This window comes from Mustela putorius, unplaced genomic scaffold, assembly GCF_011764305.1.
Source record: "Mustela putorius furo isolate JIRA1106 unplaced genomic scaffold, ASM1176430v1.1 tig00003976_pilon_pilon_pilon, whole genome shotgun sequence".
Lineage (NCBI taxonomy): Eukaryota > Metazoa > Chordata > Mammalia > Carnivora > Mustelidae > Mustela > Mustela putorius.
The window spans coordinates 1,705,848-1,725,709 of record NW_025422118.1 but is presented as its reverse complement, the minus strand read 5'-3'; the positions used below and the strand labels follow the sequence as shown (position 1 = coordinate 1,725,709).

The window sequence follows — 19,862 nt, the reverse complement described above, 5'->3', positions numbered from 1 at the left end:
TCTAGCAGCAGTGAGGATGGTTCTGGAATAAAACCAATGGCATCAGTTGGTGGGATGAGCCCTGGCCAACCTCTAATCCCACTTCTAAACCGGCTACTCACTTGCTGTTTTGACTTTCTCTCTCCATTCCCTGACCCACAATTAAGGACTTGGGCTAGATGGCCTCCAAACCTCTTTCCATGTCTGTAAGTTTTAAAACCATGGTTTTAACTTTAGCTCTCATTTCCCAGGTCATCTGGTTCAGATCTGATTTGGATGCATTTTGTTCCTCCAGAACATAGAGCTAGTGAACACTCCGCCAGACGGTGTCCCTGTATGAAGGGGGGGCTTCCAGGTTTCAGGTGAAGGGGGGCCGGGTGGATTTGAATGTGGATCTCAGAAAGCTGTTTCCACTCAACCATGAGGTATCTTTGGTCCAGCTAGTTAGAGAAGGAATTTTCTTGAAAGGCTAGTGAGATTCCCCTGTCAGAGGAAGCTCGGTAGACGGCTGTGGGCCAGGCCAGAGCTCAGCAGGCTTGGCTTGATGGAGCAGTTAGAGATGATGGCCTTCCAACAGTAGAACTAGCTCTTGAGCCTGGTTCTGGACTGCATCAGCCCTGGCTCCCTGCTGCTGCCCTGCCCAGGTGAGAAGAGGCTAGCTGTGAGGGGGCACCGAGTGCCCCACGGAGCCCTGCGTGCCCAGCCCTTGGGGGCAGCAGCCCGCCAACAGCAGCTGGGAGCCCTGCTGTCCTGCAGAACTGTTCTGGGTCTGGAGATCCCGCCGTTCCTTTTGGGAATCGCCCAAAAACACCGTGGCCTCTGGGATTGCTGCTTCCACGTCCGTGACACACCAGCGAGAGCGAGTCCGCCGTGGTACGTGTCCCCTGGGCCCGCTGTACCTCTCAGGCAGCCAGACTCGATTTCTCCCATTGCATGCACGCTGTGTGGCCTGGGACCCGCCGGCCGGAAGGGCAGCTGCACGCACACTGGCTCTTGGACAGGCTAAGAGACGACCAAGCGGCCATCCATCTTCCGTGGCGCTAACACCCCCCTCTCCCCCCAGTCAATATGTCTCTCTCCGATGGGAAAGTTAATAAATTTTGCTCTAGATTAAAAGTATTGATCATTTCATTTGTAAACGATAAATAAAAAGGGGGGACTTTTCATCGCAGCAGGGGTGGCGTCTGGTGTATTTTGCCGGTGCAGTTGCGCCAGCCGTCGGGGGGGTGGGCTTCTCATATGCATTCCGGCCGGCCAGCTGCATTGATTTCCTATTAGTCTCCCCAGCACCACCCAGTAACACATCATTTCAGTACCTGCTATTAATGGTCTTTTGATAAATAATCACTTGTAAGTCAATAAATTTTTATTAAACAGTGTGGCTCTTTGATTTATTAAAATCTGACCGTGTTTGTCTGGGAGAAAAGGGATGCTGAATTGAAGTGGAGGCTTTCATACATCTTCCTGACGCCGAGCAGTCACCGCACACTCCAGAGAAAAACAATTGCATTTTAACAGAAACAAAACAGCCGACTTTGGAACTTGGGCCCGGGGAAACTTTATCTTCGTCAGTCTGATCCTTACCCTACAGGGAGCAGCCGCAGGCCAGAGGGCGCCGCGTCAAGAACTTTGTTTGCTTCTGAGAGCAGTGAGGTACCTTGGCCGGGCTACGCGCGCACACCCAGGGGCGGCACAGAGCCTGCACGGTCCCACAGGCCACCCCACCCTCCAGCCTTTCTGGTGGAGAGCTGCACCCCTGAGCAGACCACCCCAACAAGCCGGCACTGGGGACCCATGAGAAAAGTTGGGTGACAGGACCCTTTAGCTTCCATCCCAGGTCTCCCAGGTCCCATCTTGTGGCAGGAAACACCAAGAGACCGTTTATATTTTACGTAGAGATCTGGCTGTATGGATGATTTTTTAAAGTGGGCCAATCGCCGAAGACTGGAGGTCTTCTCTTGAGAGATTGGCATTGGCATACAATTTGCAGTAAAGGGTCGACAACTTCTTGTTGAGACCAATAGGGCCCCACGCAGATTGTGTACGCAGAGGCCCAAACACTGAATACAGAAGCAGAACTCCCAGCCCAGACAGACGTAGGAGAAAGGGGGGAAATGTGGCTTGTGAAATGCTTTTATTAAAGCTCGCGGTTGGAACTCTCTGACCCTGGTCATATCCAGGATACTTCTGTGACTCCTTTTCCCTCCCTGTTCAGTGTGACAGGTGATAACTGGAAGATGTACAAAGGAGGGACTACTAATAAGAAGTCCAGGTGAGGGCTTTAATGTTTTTAAACATTTTCGGTTATTTAATGTCTAAATCGCGTTTTTAAATGCTTTTAAAATGTACTGTCTTAAACCCACTGCAAGGTTGCTTGGAGTTCCTATTCAGTCCTGGTCTTGGCGGGAAAAGCTTCAAGGGAACCTCAAAGGTGAACAGGAGGCTGGAGAGCAGAAAATAAATGTGTGACCATCCCACCAGGCAGGTGAGTATGAATGCAGGTTTTCAGGGCTGTGGCCCATTCTGACTCCACACTCAGGAGGCTGGCCAAGGAGCCCAGTTCCCCCTTCCAAGTAGCTCAGAGCCTGTGCCTAAGGCTTGAGCCTCACCCCAACCCCCGGGGAGGTGTAGTGGTGTGCCGGGCAGGAAAGCCACAGAGCAGCATGCATCTAGCTGTCTAGAACACGAGTAACATTAAGTATATTCTGTACTTTATGTGTGCAAGACTCAAGTCCACTTTCAAGGTAAAACAGGAGACCTGTGAAATGTATCACTTAGGGGTTAGCCTTTGTTAATTGCCCCTCACTTCACTTCCCCTGTCCATGTTCTTTGGACTCTGTTTTAAGGACTCCCATGGGGAAGTTGGGGAAGAATCATCTTAGGGCTTCTTGAGTTCCATGAGTTTACTTCCAGTGATGCAGAATCCAGTACATTAAACTCTAACCCAGGGTGACTCGCTGCTGGGCAGCTTCCACTGCAGCTGCTGGCTGGGGGGCGCGGGTGTGAGGCTGGCACAGAGGAGTCACAAGGGGCTTCTGAGCCATCATAACATAGCTGCGCACTTGTGGATAGAGCCAGGCGCAGTAGAGGCCTGGGGGGAGTGGAGGCTGGGAGAGGAAGTGGGGGAGACCTGAAGCTTCCAGATTGGAGGATTTGGTAATCCTAGAGAGCTATGACCACGGGTTTCCCTCCCTTGACCCCACAGCTCCCCAAATGCATTTGCATTGCCTTTGAACCCCTCCACATAGCACAGACTCAGCTCTGACTGGCTGGAAGTGAGGTCAGGAGAAGGTTAGCAGGTGCCTTCCCATCTCATCCCATCCAGAATTCCAGGCCAAGATGGCCCTCGGCTCCTCATGCTCCCTTCTGCTCTGTTTTCCTCGCTAAGGAGTGGTTCTGAAGGAGCGAGCGGCCGGGGGAGGTGCCCGGCCTCCCGGGGTCTCCAGTTCCCACCGCTGCTGCACCAGGCTTGGGGAAGGACCGCCTGCACTCAGATTGATCCACCAGCCGTGATTTGTCATTCCTGCGAGGCAGGCGCTGTTTTCTCTTGCTTCAGGAGGCCCCTTCGACACCTGCTTTATTTTTCTTCTTGCGCTGACGTGACGGGAGACAGGTGTTAAACTACTTAATCACTTTAAAATTGTTTTAATTTTCTGTTTTTTATTGATCTCTCCAGCACCAATTAATCAGCTCACTGGACCAGGCAGTTAGTACATTAAAAATTGTCAGGGAGGCCGTGCATCTTGCAAAATGTCTAAAAAATATTCGGCTAGCAAATTTCGTTTTTCTTGGGCATGCAACAGTCTTTGGCCCCCAGGGCTCCCACCTGCAGAGGACTTTCTGCCTTGGGGGCCTGCGTCTGGGAGTATTCAGGGTAACAAGAGGGAACTGGCCAGAGAGGCTTCCATGGGGGAAATGGAAGCAGGTGCCCTTTTCCGCACCGATTTACCACCTTTCCTTCCACATTTGTTTTCTGTTTCGCACACAGCTCGGTCTCCTTTCTCCAAGAGTGCTGGGCAGTTGTGGTGGAAGGATGCACTGGTTCTGCGACCAAGTGTCCTGACCCCCACAAGGGCAGGAATTCATGGTCTGTAACTGTCCCTGCAGCAGGGCACCCAACCTACAGCCAGATTTCCTCTCCCTGGGACATCGGCACCTTTGATGTGTCCTTCTGATGTTGCCGAAGCCACCTCCCTAGGGCAGGGGGCCTGCTAAACTTGGAGAACTCTGTTGGCAGGTGGCTGTGTGTCACACTGTCTTGTCCCTCGCATCCTGGCAATGAACCTGAACAGCCTTTCCACAGAATGTTCGGGACAGCTCCATCCCCACGGTCACCTGGCCCTGTGTTGCAAACCCTTGGCCATTTATCTTTTATCACCCCTCTTGAAAAGTATTAACGGCTTGGCTGTACTTTCTGAATTAAATAAAAACATAGACAGAATAACCAGGGGCTCCAGTATCATTTCTTGGGGGGTAGAAATTTGGTTTCTGGTGTTGCCATTTTTGCCTGACTTTCTATCACTCTCCAGAAGCAAGCGCCTAATTTTTTATGTGGCAAACGAAACATCCAGCAGCCCAAGTGCACGTTCTGAGCTGTCTGGGCCTTCCCAGTGGGTGCCGCCCTCCCAAAGCATCTCCAGGCCCTTCTTCCTTCCTTCTGCTCCCAGGACTAAAGGCCGCTCTTCCCACCCCACCCCCACACTGCACCCCGCACCACTCACACAAGCCCCCCCCCCCCGAACCTTTGGGCGAGGCCCCTCAGAACCAGGGCTGGCAGCCCCCACCTGAGGAGGAATAGGGCAGGAGCCCCAAGTTGCCGGGACTCTGGGGGCAGGCACGGTCAGCCGCTGCATGCTGGCCAGCCAGACTTATCTCCCCCAGCACCCAGCCCCACCCGCTCTGTATTAATTGGTATATGATTGGGCCAGGCATATAATCTAGTATTGATTTTCTCTCCGGACGCCACAGCTTTATTTGCTCACATCTGCCCTGTGTTTAATTGGCGCTTTGCTCTGGAAACGAGAGATCTTATCGGCTTGTTTGGTTTCTTTTCCTGGGGCACACAGGCACGCACACACCCTTGCACTCTCAACTTGGCCGGCCCAGCCCAGCCTCTCCCTGGCCCACCATCCCCCAACAGTGAGGCATTCCTGGGGATAGGAGGAACACAGAATGACCCCAAAGGCTTCCTCAGAGACTTCCTGTCTTTACACTTGACCTCACCCGCAGAGGGCGGATCCTTCCTGGTGTGAAAGTGTGTGTGACCATTACTTGGGGGGAAACACTGCCTTCAGGGTCAGACCTGGGCTCAAATCCACTTCTTGCCTCTATGTGGCCTTGAGGTAAACCTATTGGATTTTCTGGCCTGCAGTATCATCTCTGAGACAAAGGCAGGGTACCTTTTTGCAGGATTCTTAGAGAATCACTGTCAGTCACCACACACAATATCTGCCACTTAGTAGCTATTCAGTAAACAGCAGCTCCTGGACCAGTAACGTAGACCTCGTTCAGCCTGTGCAGCTACAGCGCTGACTGCCTGGCATGAGAGATCACAGCCATGTGTACTGGAGACAAAACAGTCACCCGAGGCCATGTCTGTCCATGCAGGGTGAGGGGTGCCTGTCTCCTTAAGGCTCACACTCCAGTGACAATCTCTGGCCCCACAGTGGTGACTGTGGTCACCACTCACCTTGTCTGAGGCTGGCAACATCTCCCACAGTTTCCCGGCACCAGAGAACTCCCAGCCAGGCCTCTTCTGTCACCTGGCCTCCCATCAAGCCTGGTCCCAGGCCAGCCCCTGGGCTGTGGGGTTTTCTTTTTCTTTCCTCTGACTTTGGTCCTGCATTTGGGCAGGTACACCCCGGGCTTTTTGTAGCAAAGGGAAGACATAAAGGCCAGAGGTAAATACTCATTTCCTATTGACACAACATTAATTCTCTTGCTTGGACAGGTGAGTGTGCTTTCACTCACTTGGCCAAGATTAATGATGTTTGTTTGCCTGCTCAGAGAGGCCCTAATGAGGGGTTTCTGAATGGCATGACTTCTGGGAGGAAGAGGCTGGCAAACGGCTCGACACCGAGGAGAGCCAGCCTCTCCCCCAACTTCCAATGTCCTTGTCGTCCCTGTTCAGGCTCTGGGGCCTTTCCTGGAAGAAACAAGGATGAAAGCATTATTGGTTAAAGAATGTGAGCTCTTTGGGTCCTGCCCCCATGGGGTTACTACTGACAAGGAGACCTTCTCAACACCCCAACACCGGGCTGCAGTTGGCCCTCCCCCACCTATCACCTGAAGCTCTGGTGGGGTTGGGGGGGGGTTCCCATCTGCGCTGGGATGAGGGAGGGCCATCACTGGGGGGTGGGAGGGTGTCAAAGGTCAGGGCCTGAAGAGCAACAGATGCGATTGGCCAGATCAGCTTCTAAAGAGTCACCACTGGTGGACGAGGGTAAGGACAAGGGGGATGTCCCCCTCTGCCGCCAGGAGAGCAGACTCCTGTAACTGACATGGTCACTAGACCTGATCTGAGCCGCTTCTGTTTGCGACTCTGCAGCCTCAGCACAGCCTAAATAGGGCAAGAAGGAGCCTAAAGGCTTGACCCTTCTTGGGCAGGACAGCCAGGTGGATGGGGTGGGGATGGTGGTGGCAGGCTGTGGAGGCACCGAGGCCCTCCGGTCAGGGCTGCTGCAAATCCATGCACTATGAGGAGGGAAGGGTCTGCAGGTGGATTTCCTCACGGCGCCGGCCGCTCGGGTAGACCAGCCAGCTCTGCCAAGGCAGCGCGCGGCCGCAGACCCTCGAGGAGCTCAAGTGTCACCCCCATGAGAGCCAGGGCTGCTCTCGTCAGGAATCTGAGCAGGGCTCAGAACTGACCAACACCGAGGAGGGGAGGAATCGCTTAATGCAGCCCCGTCCTGTCACTAAGGAGGGTCCAGTCCCTCCAGCCTGGCCATCTGAGCTGAGGGGGCAGCTGGAAGTCGAGAGAGGAAAAGGGGAGCCGCCGGCGGTCGGTGTGGGGGGGAGGGAAGGAACGCTGGGGAATTCTCACGGGGCGGCCCCCTCTGCCCGTGTACCCCAGGTGCAGGCCCCCGGCAGGACCAGCCTGCAGGAAAACAACAGGGTGGTTCGTGTACTTCCTGTTATAAATGACAGAAACCCAATTCGACCAGCCTCAAGACAAAAGGGTATTATGTCCTGAAAGGGCTGGGACCGCACTGGGCCCGGAGGAGTTTGGCCTGAACCGGCGGCCCTCATGCAACCCTGCTCTCCCTCCGTCTCCAGCCGGACCGCTCAGGGGTTGGCTCCCTGCTCCGGCGGGCGCAGCCCCCCCCGCGGGCCAGGCTGCGCGGCACCCGGAAGCGCGCCCCGTGGAGAGGTAGGACGGGAGCCCCGAGCACAACCTCGGTCTTTGCTCATTGGCTGCAGCTGAGCCCCGAACCAATCCCAGAGCCAACGTAGCACGTGACCGGAGAGGTGGTCTCCGATGTTTGGCTCAGGACAGTGTCACTCATGCCTCCTGGGGGGTGGGGTCAGCCCGCCCAAACTCAGTCAATCAAAAGAGGCGGGAGGGTTGTTTTTCCACCCTGAGGAAAATGAGGGCGGCGGTAGCCGAAGGGTCGCAAGGTAGCAAGGGTCGGGGCCAGGCCGGCCCAAGCCGCAGACATGCGCTGCGCGCTTTGACAACTCTCAGCGAGTGTAGACGCTGCCATTTCCCGAGCAAGGCGCAGTACTTCACAGTGACCCCGCACGCTGCCGACGACCCCGCTGGGGCTGGCTCCTTCCCCCGGCCGCGTGCTGGCCCCAGCGGAAGCCGTGTGGGACCGGCAAGGCCGGCGTCACTTTCGTTTCCAAGACACAGCGGCGGGGGTTTAGCGCGTCTGCAGAGCAGGGTCTCTCCCCGGAGCCCTTGAAGGACCTTCTCGCGAGCATCACAGCCACAGGGCTGACTGGGCAGCGGGAGGCCCGGAGCGTCCGGCTTCTCGCCCTCCCTCACTGGGAGACCCACAGCCCATGCTGCGTTGCTTCCGTCGCGGCTGCCTTCCCTGTGTGAGTCTGGGGCAACCGCGGAAGAAGGAAACCCTGCGGAACCCGATCCAGGCCCTTGTGAACAACTCCGAGCCCGGCCGGGAGAGCCAGAACTGTGGGTTTACATCGAGTCGGGCTTCTGAAGTCACTATTAGCCAAATTTGTCCACTCCGGTGCCCTGGGGCCCTGTCCCGCTTGCCCAACGGAGCCCGCCGATCCGAGGGGCCCTGGGCATCCGGATGCCGGAGAAATCACGGGTCGGGCGAGCCGGGGCAACTGCCTCTGAACATCCCCTCCGGCTGTGGCGTCTCTGCTCCGTCCGGAGCCACCTGCGGTCAATGGCAAAGCAGCAGAGACCAGGCCGAGAAACGTGGAGTCGGCTGTAGTCGTGGGCTACACCGCGTTTGATCCGTGTGTCTTTGATTAGAGGACTTGATCCGGTCCTCTGCTGTCCTCTGTACCTTTCAGGTCTCTGCACGTCCGCGGAGGAGACGCAGCCCGGACTTCAAGACAAGGAGTTCTGAACTTGCGTAGATCTCAGTTTCCTCATGCGCAAGCTGGGGCCAACATCCGATGGCCAGTCTATCGGAGAATCGAATGAAAGCATGTTGTGGAAGGGTACGGAAGGCCGTAGTGAGGATGGTATGGCCGTTTCATAGGAGCTTTCAGGCATCGCTTTTCATACAAACTCTATAAATTCTTTTTTTTTTTTTTTTTGAGATTATTTATTGATTTGACAAAGAGAGATGCAGTGATAGAGGGAACACAAGCAGGAGGAGCAGCAGAGGGAGAGGGAGAAGCAGGCTTCCCACCGAGCAAGGAGCCCGGGGGGCTCCATCCCAGGGCTCTAGGATCATGACCTGAGCTGAAGGTAGAGGCTTAACAACTGAGCCACCCAGGCAACCAGCAAATCCTATAAAGTCTAATGGTTAGGTCACATAGACACGGATTCTTACTAATGAAAGTTGCCTTTATTCTATAGTGCTCCTTCTTATACGACACAGGATATAATGCTTTTGTTGAGATGTGGTATCGCATGGAACCACAGGGAATTGCGTTTTTGTTAATGGACATTGCCATTCATTAAGGCCTCTCTAATCCTTAACCACTGCCTCCCGGGGATCCCTCTGTTCCTTGTGAAGACATTCCTTACAGCACCAATAGTGTTGTGTTCCTGTTCTTTCTTGGCAGCTGGTCTCCTTCTAGATTGTGATCATCAGGAGGGTATGCAGCTTGTCCTCTGTTCAGATGCCCAGGAACAAGCATGGTGCCAGGCAGAAAGCAGACCCCAGATGTTGACAGCATGGATTCTTAATTTATTGATACATATAATCCTGATTTTCTTTTTAAACAGTTCATAGTCCAGCCCTCATTCAAATGATTCCTCTCTCTTTCCCCTTTTAGGGTAGTTAGAAGCAGAAGCTCCAAAGTCAGATTGGTTGAGCTGTGTGACATAGGGCAGGTTACTTAACCTGTGTCCCAGTGTCTTTGGCTATAAAATGGGTATCATATTGGTGCTTATTTTATGTGGGATGTTTCTGAAAATGAAATGAGAGAAGTCTATGGAACCAGGCAGGGCCCAGTGAGTATTTAATGAATGTGTGTGAAAAGCAAGGAGACGTGGTAGATGCAATTGGTGCAGTGAGTGGACAGCATGACTCTGAAGTCGAGCAGAATCAATACTGTATATCCATGGACTTGGGGTCAGACTAATATCAGTTCATTTCTCTACCTCAGTTTCTTCATCTGGAAAATGGGGACACTAAATCCTATATGGCTTTTGGAAGACAAATGAGTGGGTGTGAGTAAAGCATTTGGAAGAAGTCACTTTCATAGAAGGTGCTGGATTCTTCTTGTGCCGTATAAGGAACAGACGAATGCCTCTTTGGCATTCTGGCCTGATGCCAGAGCTCTTGGCCTGGAGTCAAGGTGATCAGAGGGGTTCCCTTAGCCTCATTCCCATGACCTCTGCCTCCTAAATGAAAGAAGTCCTTCCCACCACAGGTTTGTACTAAATTCCTCCATAAACTCCCAATCCATCCTCTGAACCAGGTTGAAACGACATGATCTGATAGAACAGCACATTTCTTTTATTTGATACCATTTCATTTATCCAAGCATCATCAGAGAGTTAATTGTTCTAAGCAAAATAATTTCCCAGTGAAAAGCTTTCTAAAGTACGCTCTTCCGGCACCTTACGCAGAGGACAAAGGACAGGGTTTAATCTTTCTGAGACAATCTCTAGGACATCATTGTGAACACTAACCACAGTACTGTCTTCAAATACCTCTGACCTATGTCGGGTTTTCAGTCCGGTTACCAAACGCCCGGAGAGGGCTATGCGCTGGGCTTCCTCTTTGTCCTTGCGGGCTGTTGCACACACTTGAGCTACCCTGCATCTAGGCTCTGGGCCTCTTCCTCTGGTCTTGTACCCCAGGGCTTCTGGCCACCTGGGAGAGCAGTACAGGTAGCTGCTTTCTTGTCCTCGAGACTTTTAAAAATGTTTCTGTGGTCACAAACACTATGACTGTCTTTATGCTCAACGGTATCAGATGAACAACGTTTTATTGAGGCCAGATTCTGCTCTGAGAGGAGAAGGGTTACCCACACACATTCACACAGCCAGACCCCCTCTGGCCCCTGTCGCATGGTGAATGGTAAGCCTGGGAGCTGGATGGGGACCTGGTTAAAATGCAGATCTGGAACCTGCGGGTCTGTGTTTCTAGTAAGTTCCCAGGTGAGGCCACTGCTGGGACCCAAATCAGGTGCCAGAGTAGCAAGGCTTCCATGCAGAAGAGACAGATCCAGACGCCTCAGGGGAAGGTGGGCCAGGCAGCCTCATGGAACCCAGGTAGGCGGAAGTGCCCCTGGAAGTTGTGGGAACCCCTCACTGCCCCAGCTGACATTTCTATGGAAGCACAGTCTGCCCTTGAAGAAACACATCTGCGGGCCACAGGCAGCCCTCCACGTCTGGTAGCACCCAGAGCTACTGGGGGGATCCTGAGCCTCAGGCAGTTTACAGGTTAAGGAACCGGGTCACACGTGCCAGTCCCTCCACAACTGCGCGGAGAGCCGGTACACTGCTGGGGCCAAACCACTGATGGAGCCGGGAGCTGGTCCATGGCGGGGAAGAACCGTCTGGCTCTGACACTCCCTGAGGGCAAGAACTTGAGGAGGAGGGAGAGAGCAGAAGCATTCTCATATTTTAGTGCGCACGCGGGTCAGCTCACTCTAAGAGATTTCCTTTCACCTTCTCTGTCTTGCGGAGTGCGGTGTCAGCCCCATTTTACAGATGAGGAGACTGAATTTCAAGAGGTTAACTAGCTTGGTCACATGACCCAGCTACTAGTTGGTGACAGGAGGACTCACTCACAGCCTCAAAGCCGTCCTTCAATGATGCAGCCGGCCGAGTGTCTCATTAGTTCTTTTTTTTTTTTTTAATTTTAAAATTTTTTTATAAACATATAATGTATTTTTAGCCCCAGGGGTACAGGTCTGTGAATCACCAGGTTTACACACTTCACAGCACTCACCATAGCACATGCCCTCCCCAAAGTCCATAACCCCACTGGTGTCTCATTAGTTCTAATCTGACTGAGCCCCCTCGAGGTCTGTGTAATTATTCCTATCTCCAAGATGGGTACACTGAGGCTCTGCAGCAGAACGACCAGCCCAGGCCACAGGGCAGTGGAGCCAGGATGGAACCAAACACTGTCCTCTATGTTGTGTGGCAGGAAAAGGGCTCAAGTGAGTCAACTGGTGTCCAGCTTCAACCCCTAGAGGGACCTGCGTAATGGGGAAAGGCTGCTGGAAGTGGATTTCCAATACCCTGTCTCCTCTTTAATGTCACCATCAGGATGTGGCCATCCTTACTCTGGTAAAACACTGCCACGCCCAGACTCGCACCCAGCCCAGCTCGGACGTGTCTCGTGTCCTTCTAACACTGGCAGCCACGATAATGGGGACTGTGGCAGAATCTGCGCCTGTCCAAGCCTACTGGGCTGCCCATCAGAGCAGGACTCTACGGCTACTGGGAGCACAGGCTTTGATTTCTTCCCTCTTGTCTCATCCCTGAAAAGTTTGCAATTCGGCAGGAGAGGAGTCACAAGAAGCACGGAATGCCAAAATAACTTGGATTTTTGCTGCACTCAGGATGTATAGGAAATCCCTTTGATAACCAGGCATAAAATGTCTAGGGCTTGTGATTTCTGTATGAGAGATGAAGGGCATAGCCTTGAGCTCTCCCCAGCAACACACAAGCACACGCACATGCACACAAGCACACAAGCACACAGGTGCACACACGCATACACACATGCACACAGGTGCCCATCTGCAGAGAACCAGACTTGTTCCAATTACCCTCAGGAATCTGGGACATTCACCTCAGGCTCTTCTCCTGCAGTGGGTGCGGTCTCTGGGAGACACCAACTCTGCCTGTGCTCAGGTGGTGGGGGGTGGGGGGAGGGGTGGAGTCTTGGAGCCAGAGGTCCCAATGGCAGGTGTCCCAGAACTTTGAGACTGGAGAAGATTTTGTTTAGCTCAGCAAATGTCTCCCCAGGGAAAAACTTCCCCCAGGCTTGATTTAATACTGACCCCAAATGACTAGAATCAGACATGCAGGAATCACAGCTCTAAGAGAGCAGTTGGGATTATAATACACTTACAAAAGACGGAGACAAGCTCTGTTTGGGGGCGGTCACTGGCCTCCTCTTCTATACCTGCTTCCTGACTCTACCTGATCATGTTAGCAGCCTCCTCCCAGCCCGCAGGTTCCATGCTCTCCTCCAAGTGCTCGGGGAGACACCAGGCCGCACTCGGCTCCCAGGGCCCATGGAGGTTTTTCATCTTGGGGACTGTGTTGTGACTCCCCAGGAGCTCCCAGGCTGCTGTCCCACCTGCCCCAGCCTGGCTGAGGCCCCTTCCATCCCCCCCGCTCCACCTCCCCGCAGGTCCCACGTGTCAGTGGAGGGCTCCTCAAAACCGCCTGTGAGGGGCGCCTGGGTGGCTCAGTGGGTTAAGCCGCTGCCTTCGGCTCAGGTCATGATCTCAGGGTCCTGGGATCGAGTCCCGCATCAGGCTCTCTGCTCAGCGGGGAGCCTGCTTCCTCCTCTCTCTCTCTGCCTGCCTCTCTGCCTACTTGTGATTTCTCTCTGTCAAATAAATAAATAAAATCTTTTAAAAAAATTAAAAAAAAAAAAAAAACCGCCTGTGACCAGGAGTTTCCAGAGATGACGCCCCGTTCTTCCCAGCTGTCTTCTTGTCTCCTTCTTGTCTCCCACCTCACCTCCAGGGACACTGAGTGTGGGCATCGGTTTGGTTGAGGGTTAGAGCTTAAAAGCATTCCATGTTTTCTTGTCTGTCACTCCTGTCCTCTGGGGACAGTTTGGTGCCTCGGTCTCCAAGAGGCACAAGCTGGGGTCTTCCTCCTGCCCTGTTCCCACTCCAGGCTGATTCCCCGGGGCCAAGTTCTCCCACCCTGGGGGCCTAAGGGACGGACTGGAGGACCTGGGACAGCAAAGGGAACTCAGGCCATGCTGGTGTTTGCCAGGATCATTCAAGTTGGAAGGTTCTGAAATCACAGCTTGTTTTGCCTCTCATTTTACAGAAAAGGCTTTGAGGAGCTGCTTCTGGAGCAAGAAGACGTGAGAGCCTTGGAATCCGCTCTCAGTTTTGTCACCTTCCCACTTCTGGGACTTGGCTTAGGTACCTTCAGAGCCCTACTTCCCTCATCTGGGCGACAAGCACAATACCTACCTCTTAAAGTTCCTTGTGAGGTCAAGTAAGGTCATTCAGGCCTTCCACGTGGGAGAATTTAGTAGGGGTGTTCAATTAACATTAGTGCTTTTATTCTGCCCCCCCTCCCCGCAGCTGTTCTTTCTGGTACCTACTTCCCCAAATGGACCTTTTCCCCCAGTAGGCTATCAATTCCTGGAGGTCAGGAACCCTGTTCCAGTCTTGGGTTTCTCAGCACCTATGACAGTGCCTGGCATTGAGCCATGAGATTTCAACTTGACCAGTGTGAAGCCAGGTTCCCAGACTCCCTGAGCTCAAGCTCAGACCCGCCCATCCTGGGAGTGGAGAAGCCTGCCCACTGCGCCCACCCCCCACCCCCAGCCAGGGCCCCTCATAGTCCCCATGGCTGGGATTCCTCAGCCAGTTTCACAGAAGCACAGCAGCCATGGGGAAGTTTCTGGGACTTTTATTTTTATTCTTTATATTGTCAAAGCCAGTAAAGGTGGGCAAACGCTGCGTCCCTTTTGGGTTGCCAGTCCTTACCCGCCTCCCTCACCCCTCCCACCTGCCAGCCACTACGAGTCACCTGGGCTAAAAAATGCCACCCAGCCAGTGTCCAGCACGCATCACCCACTGCCAGGCTGCGGGCAGTCTAAGGAAAGGACGGACCTGGAGCAGGAGTCCATGCAGGCCCTGGGTGCAGCCCGTCCCTGCAGGGTCCTCCCCTTTCCTATGTGGGCCCCAGTTGGCAAAGCAGGGGGTTCTGAGGTCCCTTCCAGCTGTGCCAAGCTCCCCTCTCTCCAGGTAATCTTGTCCATTGTATCAGCACGGAGGGAACCCTAGGTGGGCAGCTCTGGAGGAGGCAGCATCCGCCCCTCAGATCCTCTCATCTTTCTCTGCCTCCAACCTCCCTTTTTCTCAGCCCAACGGAACGTGGCGGGGGGGTGGTGGGGTGGGGAGGGGACACGCTGTCTTGTCTCTTTCTGGGGAATCCCTGCTGAGGGCAGAATGGAGGAAGAAAGGGGTCTGGGAGGACTTGGCCCTTGAGCGAGTTGTGACCCTGGAGTTAGGGTGTCAGGAGCGTTTCTCCTTCCCTGGGACCCACTTCCCCTCACTGAGGTGGATTTCCTCCAGCCCGGGTTCTGTCATTCGTTCTGGACCCTCCAGGGGGATCCCTCCTACGCCAAGGTCGGAGGAGGGTACCTGGACATGCCCTCTTTTCTTCTGCGGTCAGCCAAGAGCCCACTCGGACCCAGCACCCTGGTCCTCAGCTCCCAGACCAGAAGGGAGACCTCTGCCCTGGCACGAGAGAGCCTTGGAATCCGCTCTCAGTTTTGTCACCTTCCCACTTCTGGGACTTGGCTTAGGTACCTTCAGAGCCCTACTTCCCTCATCTGGGCGACAAGCATAATACCTACCTCTTAAAGTTCCTTGTGAGGTCAAGTAAGGTCATTCAGGCCTTCCACGTGGGAGAATTTAGTAGGGGTGTTCAATTAACATTAGTGCTTTTATTCTGCCCCCCCTCCCCGCAGCTGTTCTTTCTGGTACCTACTTCCCCAAATGGACCTTTTCCCCCAGTAGGCTATCAATTCCTCCGAGGGGTGGGCCCCCTGCAGCAGCTGGATCCCAATGGCACGTCCGGAACCCCCAGCCACTTTCCTGGTGGCAGAACCTGGTCATTTGCATCTACCTGTGCACTCAACGCGTTTGCGGAGCGGGCAGGCCGAGGCCTGGGCCCCAGAGGAGCGGGATCGTCGGCCCAGGGGCGCGTCTTACGCGGCTTGGACCTCCCTCCCCACTCCCTCCTCCCTCAGCGGGGCTGGCCCCACCGCCGCCGCCCCGGCCCGCGCCCCTTGGCCTCCTCCCTCTCGCCCTCCCCCAGCCTCCGCCTCCACCTCCTCCTCCTCCGCCGAGCGGGGCAGCGGAGGGGCTGCAGCCGGGGCACAGGGACCGGGACGGGGACCGGGACGGGGACGGGGGCGGGGATGGGGGCGGGCGTCAGACGCTGTGGGCGCCCAAGCTGAGCACCGAGAAGGCGGCGCGGTGCTTGCGGAGCAGCAGCCGGATCTTCTCGTCGTCCGAGTCGGGGTCCAGCGGCTTGTTGTACTCGTCGTCCTCGTTCTCCGAGGCGGCGCGCTCCCCGCCCGCTCCCGCGCCGCCCGGGGCCCGGGGCGTGGAGGACGAAGGCTCCAGGGCGCTCTTCTTCCGCCACTTGGTCCTTCGGTTCTGGAACCACACCTGGGTGGAGAAGGAGGCTGAGGATGGTGCGCCCACAGCGCACGCGGGGACCCCCTTTAGGAGGGTGACCCCACCGGGCGGCAAGGACCGTCGATCCTTACTTTTATAGTAAAATAAGTGGCTCAGTGATAGACCGGGTGGTAATACTCACGCCGTTTGTGCGGCGGAAGGTGGCGGGTAAAGTAAAAACGAACGCGGGTCAGTGCCGCAGCCCTTTCTGCTAAGCCAGACCCTCCTCGCGGTGGATCTTCTCTTTTGCCCCCCGGGGCACTGGGATGGAAGATGCCGGAATGCCCAGGTGGGGCCTTCAGTAAGTGCTCAAGGGTCGTCCCTTCTTCAGCTCCATGGACCTTCCCTGAACTTCATGAGTAATTTCCCCCAATTATAAAAGTAACGTATTTTCATTGCTTAAGATAGTTGAAGAATGCAGAAAAGTACCTAAAGAAGCAGAAAAGTATGGAAGGGGGCCCTCGCTTCCTTCCACTCACATTCAGCAGATCCGAAGTCTGCGGGGGCAGGTGGCTCGTGATGCTGGCCCTGCCCAGAGGTGGTCCCAACCCGCCCTCGTGCTTCCATCTTCTACCCTTGAACCTGTCACCATGTCACAGAGCTGGGCAGTTCGGTCATAGCGTTCTTTTGGGAGGCCGCCCACCCAAAGTGTCTCAAGAGAGATCTAGCATCAGGATGGCATCTGGGAGCCTGGAGGGAGAAGTCCCATCACTGATTCCAGGCTCCGTGGCCGTTGCCCTTGCCTGCCGGGTGGAGGCTGCCTACCCCCGCACCCCATCCGAGCTTCATTTGGATGGACCTGGAAGGAGGTGTTATCTTCACCTTATTGGCAAACCAAGGCCGGCCCCTCCCGCCTGCTGGTGCAACAAGCCTATAAATTCAGTTCCAATATGGCCCCGAGACTGACTCCTGATACGGGCCAGAGGCCGCCACCAGCCCTCGGAATTTCTGGCCAACACCGTGCAGAGGAGGGGAAAGCATTAGGTGGATGTCGCACAGATCTGGCTTTGAGCCCCAGCTCTGCACTTACCAGCCAGGTGACCCTGAGCGATAAGACTCCCCACCTCCAGGTTGCTGGGAGGCTTTAAATGAGCTCCTGAAATCAAAGTTCTCCCAACAGACAGATAGCAGTACTGACAGCCATCTTTTGGGTTATGGACATTATTGCCGTCTCTGGGGCGAGGTGGGCAGGCCGTGCCCAGACAGCAGGACAGCTTCCCAGCTTCTTACCCCCACCACCGCCACCAGAGAGCAAAGCTGCCTTTCCTCCACTGGCTGGCTGCTCCCTGTAGGGCAGACACCTTCTCCTGCAGAAACTCACCTTGACCTGTGACTCAGTCATCCCCAGTGAGTATGCCAGCCGTGCCCTCTCAGGGCCAGCCAAGTACTTGGTCTGCTCAAAGGTCTTCTCCAGGGCAAAGATCTGGTGGCCCGTGAAGGTGGGCCGGGTGTGCTTTTTCTTGTGGATGCTGTCGCTCAGGGGATCTGGGGCTGGCAGGAGGAGGAAAACGTGTGGTTAGCAGGATGAGTAGGGTACCAGCCCTATCCTGCATTTCCCTTGGGGCCAGCTCCCTCCTACAGAGAAGCCACTGAGATTGTGGGGGCATTGTGACACCGCTAACAAGCAGCATTCCTGGCGTTCAGACAGTAGTGACCGTGATCTCTGCCCTGTCTGGATGGACAGGGACCCCCGAGAGGGCACCTGGCCCAGATAAGAGCTATTTAGGGGGAGACGGTGCTTGAAGCCTGCCCTGGGCTCCTTCACTCTGTAATGTTTTTCCTACTCAGTGATGCTGCCTTCTCTCCAGGGGCAACACCAGGAGGCTCTTCTCGGTCTTCTCAGTTTTCTCACCAAGACACAGACTAGGGACCTTCCACCAACAGTCAGGGCCCCGGGGATCTGGGAGTTCCTTCCCCGCCTAATCCCTTGTTCTTGGGGTCCCATTTTCCAGGTTCCTGGCAAAACCAGAGCTTTAGGCCCCAAGTTACTGCACTCCCTTGTCACCAGGCCTAGAGGTCATGTGACCCTAACCACAAAGAACTAGGACCCTGCCTCCTGCTTGGCTAGGACAGCTGCTCAGGCAGGAGCAGGGCTGGAGGGCAGCAGGGCTCCGGGGAGGCCGAAGGCCCACCTGTTGGGCCTTGTTCTGTGCAGCCCAGCAGCTCATGTTCTGTCTCCTCATGTTACAGAGTAGGAAACTGAGGCACTGGTTGGGGCAGAACCTTCCCAAAAGACTGTCCTCTGCAGTCCTCTGTCCCTTTGAGTCAATTCAAATACTTTCCTGTGTGTGGCCGTGCACTTGGGATTGAAGAGTAGGAGTGTGGAGAGAGTGTGTGTGTGGTGGCGGGGAGGGGGAGATGGAGGTGAGAGAGACCAAGGCCCAGAGCACCCCCAAAACCAGTTCTCAGAGAGGAGGTCTTCACCTGCGTGGAACCCGCCATGCTTCAGGCTGAGTGAGGGGTGTGCTGTCAGGCAGTGTGACCACCCCGAGCAGCACAGCAGATGGGGAGGCAGGCGTGATTTGGGGTTTCCTTGGTGGGAAACCCCAAATAGGGGACTGCCCCTATTACAGTGGGGCAGCCCCGAGGTCAGAGAGAAGCGGAAGTGCCCTCCGCCTCTGCCCCGGCCTGCTCCTGGCTGGGCCTCCCTGGCACGGGGATGACTCCTGCAATTCCGGTCACTTCCCTGCCTCCCCGGTGAGCCTCACCTGCCCGTGCACGACCTGCCACCATCTCTGGGCCCTGCCTGGAGCCCTGGGGTGCCCACACCCATTCTCTGAAAACAGATTTGGGCAAGGTAGGGTAGGGTGACACCCCCCTCTCCAACAGCTAGGACCAAGTCTGACTGGACTCGGCAGCTGCTCGTGGAGGCTGGGCGGTCATCACTGCTCCTGCTGCCATAAGGCCCGAGGAGGATGGTGGGAAGCTGCCCCCTTGATGGCGGGCAGGGCCAAGATGGAGGCGCCGTGCATGCCGTGGCCCTAAATGGTGTCAGGGCAGGAATGGGCTCTCTGGGAAGGTGACGCTGGGGCCGCTTCTCACAGGGAACAGCACTGGCCCACTTTAGGTGAAGATGTGACATGGGTTCTGGGTGGGAGAAGGAACCTGGGTGGCCAGGTGGACCCTACATAGGGCAAATGTGGGTTATGTGGTCTTCTCCAGCCCAGGAGACCCCCGGGTTTTCAGGGAAAGCAGCTGAGGCGGCCGCTGGTAAGGGTGGGGAGTGAGGGGCAAGACACCTGTCCAGGTAGAGCTGGGGTGGATCCGGAAGGGGAGTATTCAGTCATGTGCCCCCGTGAGCCCTGGATCCAGGTGGCTGAGGAGAGGTGGATGGCAGGTAAGGACTGCCCTGGGAGCCTTCCCTTTGCTTCCCACACCTCCTCCTCCCCAGATCCTGTGGGTGGTGGGGGTGGGGAGGACCTGGGGGCCGGGGTGGGGGGGACGGAGCCTTGCCCTGTACTCACTGTTGCTGCACTGCCTCCCGCCTCGCCAGTCCTGGCCCGTGTCCGCCCAGCAGTTCCGGGTCCGGGTGGGGTACTCATTGCCAGCCTTGGGAAAATTCCCCACCTGGGGTCCATAGTAGACCCCCTGGGAGCTGAGTCCACCAAAGCCTGCCACGTGGGGGTAGCTGGAGAGGAGGCTGCTGTTCGGCGTGGCCACGGGCCTGCTCAGGATGTCCGTGATCCCGTGGGGGGTGCCGGCGGCCAGCTGGGGGCCCAGCCCCGGAGGGCTGAGCTTGTAGAAGGAGTTCTGCACGGAGTACTGGCACACGGGGGCCTTCATCTCAGAGAACTGAGCCAGTGGAGTGTTGTTCAGCAGGAACGTCCCCTGCAGGTTGGACTCCATGATCCTCGGGTCAGGGTGAGGGAAGGTCAGAAGCC

At 55.6% G+C, this 19,862-nt stretch overlaps 1 protein-coding gene across 1 annotated transcript; it reads right to left on the bottom strand.

The window, feature by feature from the left end:
* Positions 1–15,732: 15,732 nt before the first annotated feature.
* On the bottom strand, positions 15,733–19,862 carry NKX6-3 (NK6 homeobox 3). Its single transcript, XM_004777690.2, has 3 exons — positions 19,446–19,862; positions 17,303–17,472; positions 15,733–15,972 (listed from the first exon to the last, which is right to left on the bottom strand). The coding sequence occupies exons 1-3, from the start codon at positions 19,825–19,827 to the stop codon at positions 15,733–15,735; spliced, it is 792 nt and encodes a 263-aa protein (XP_004777747.1). The 5' UTR covers positions 19,828–19,862.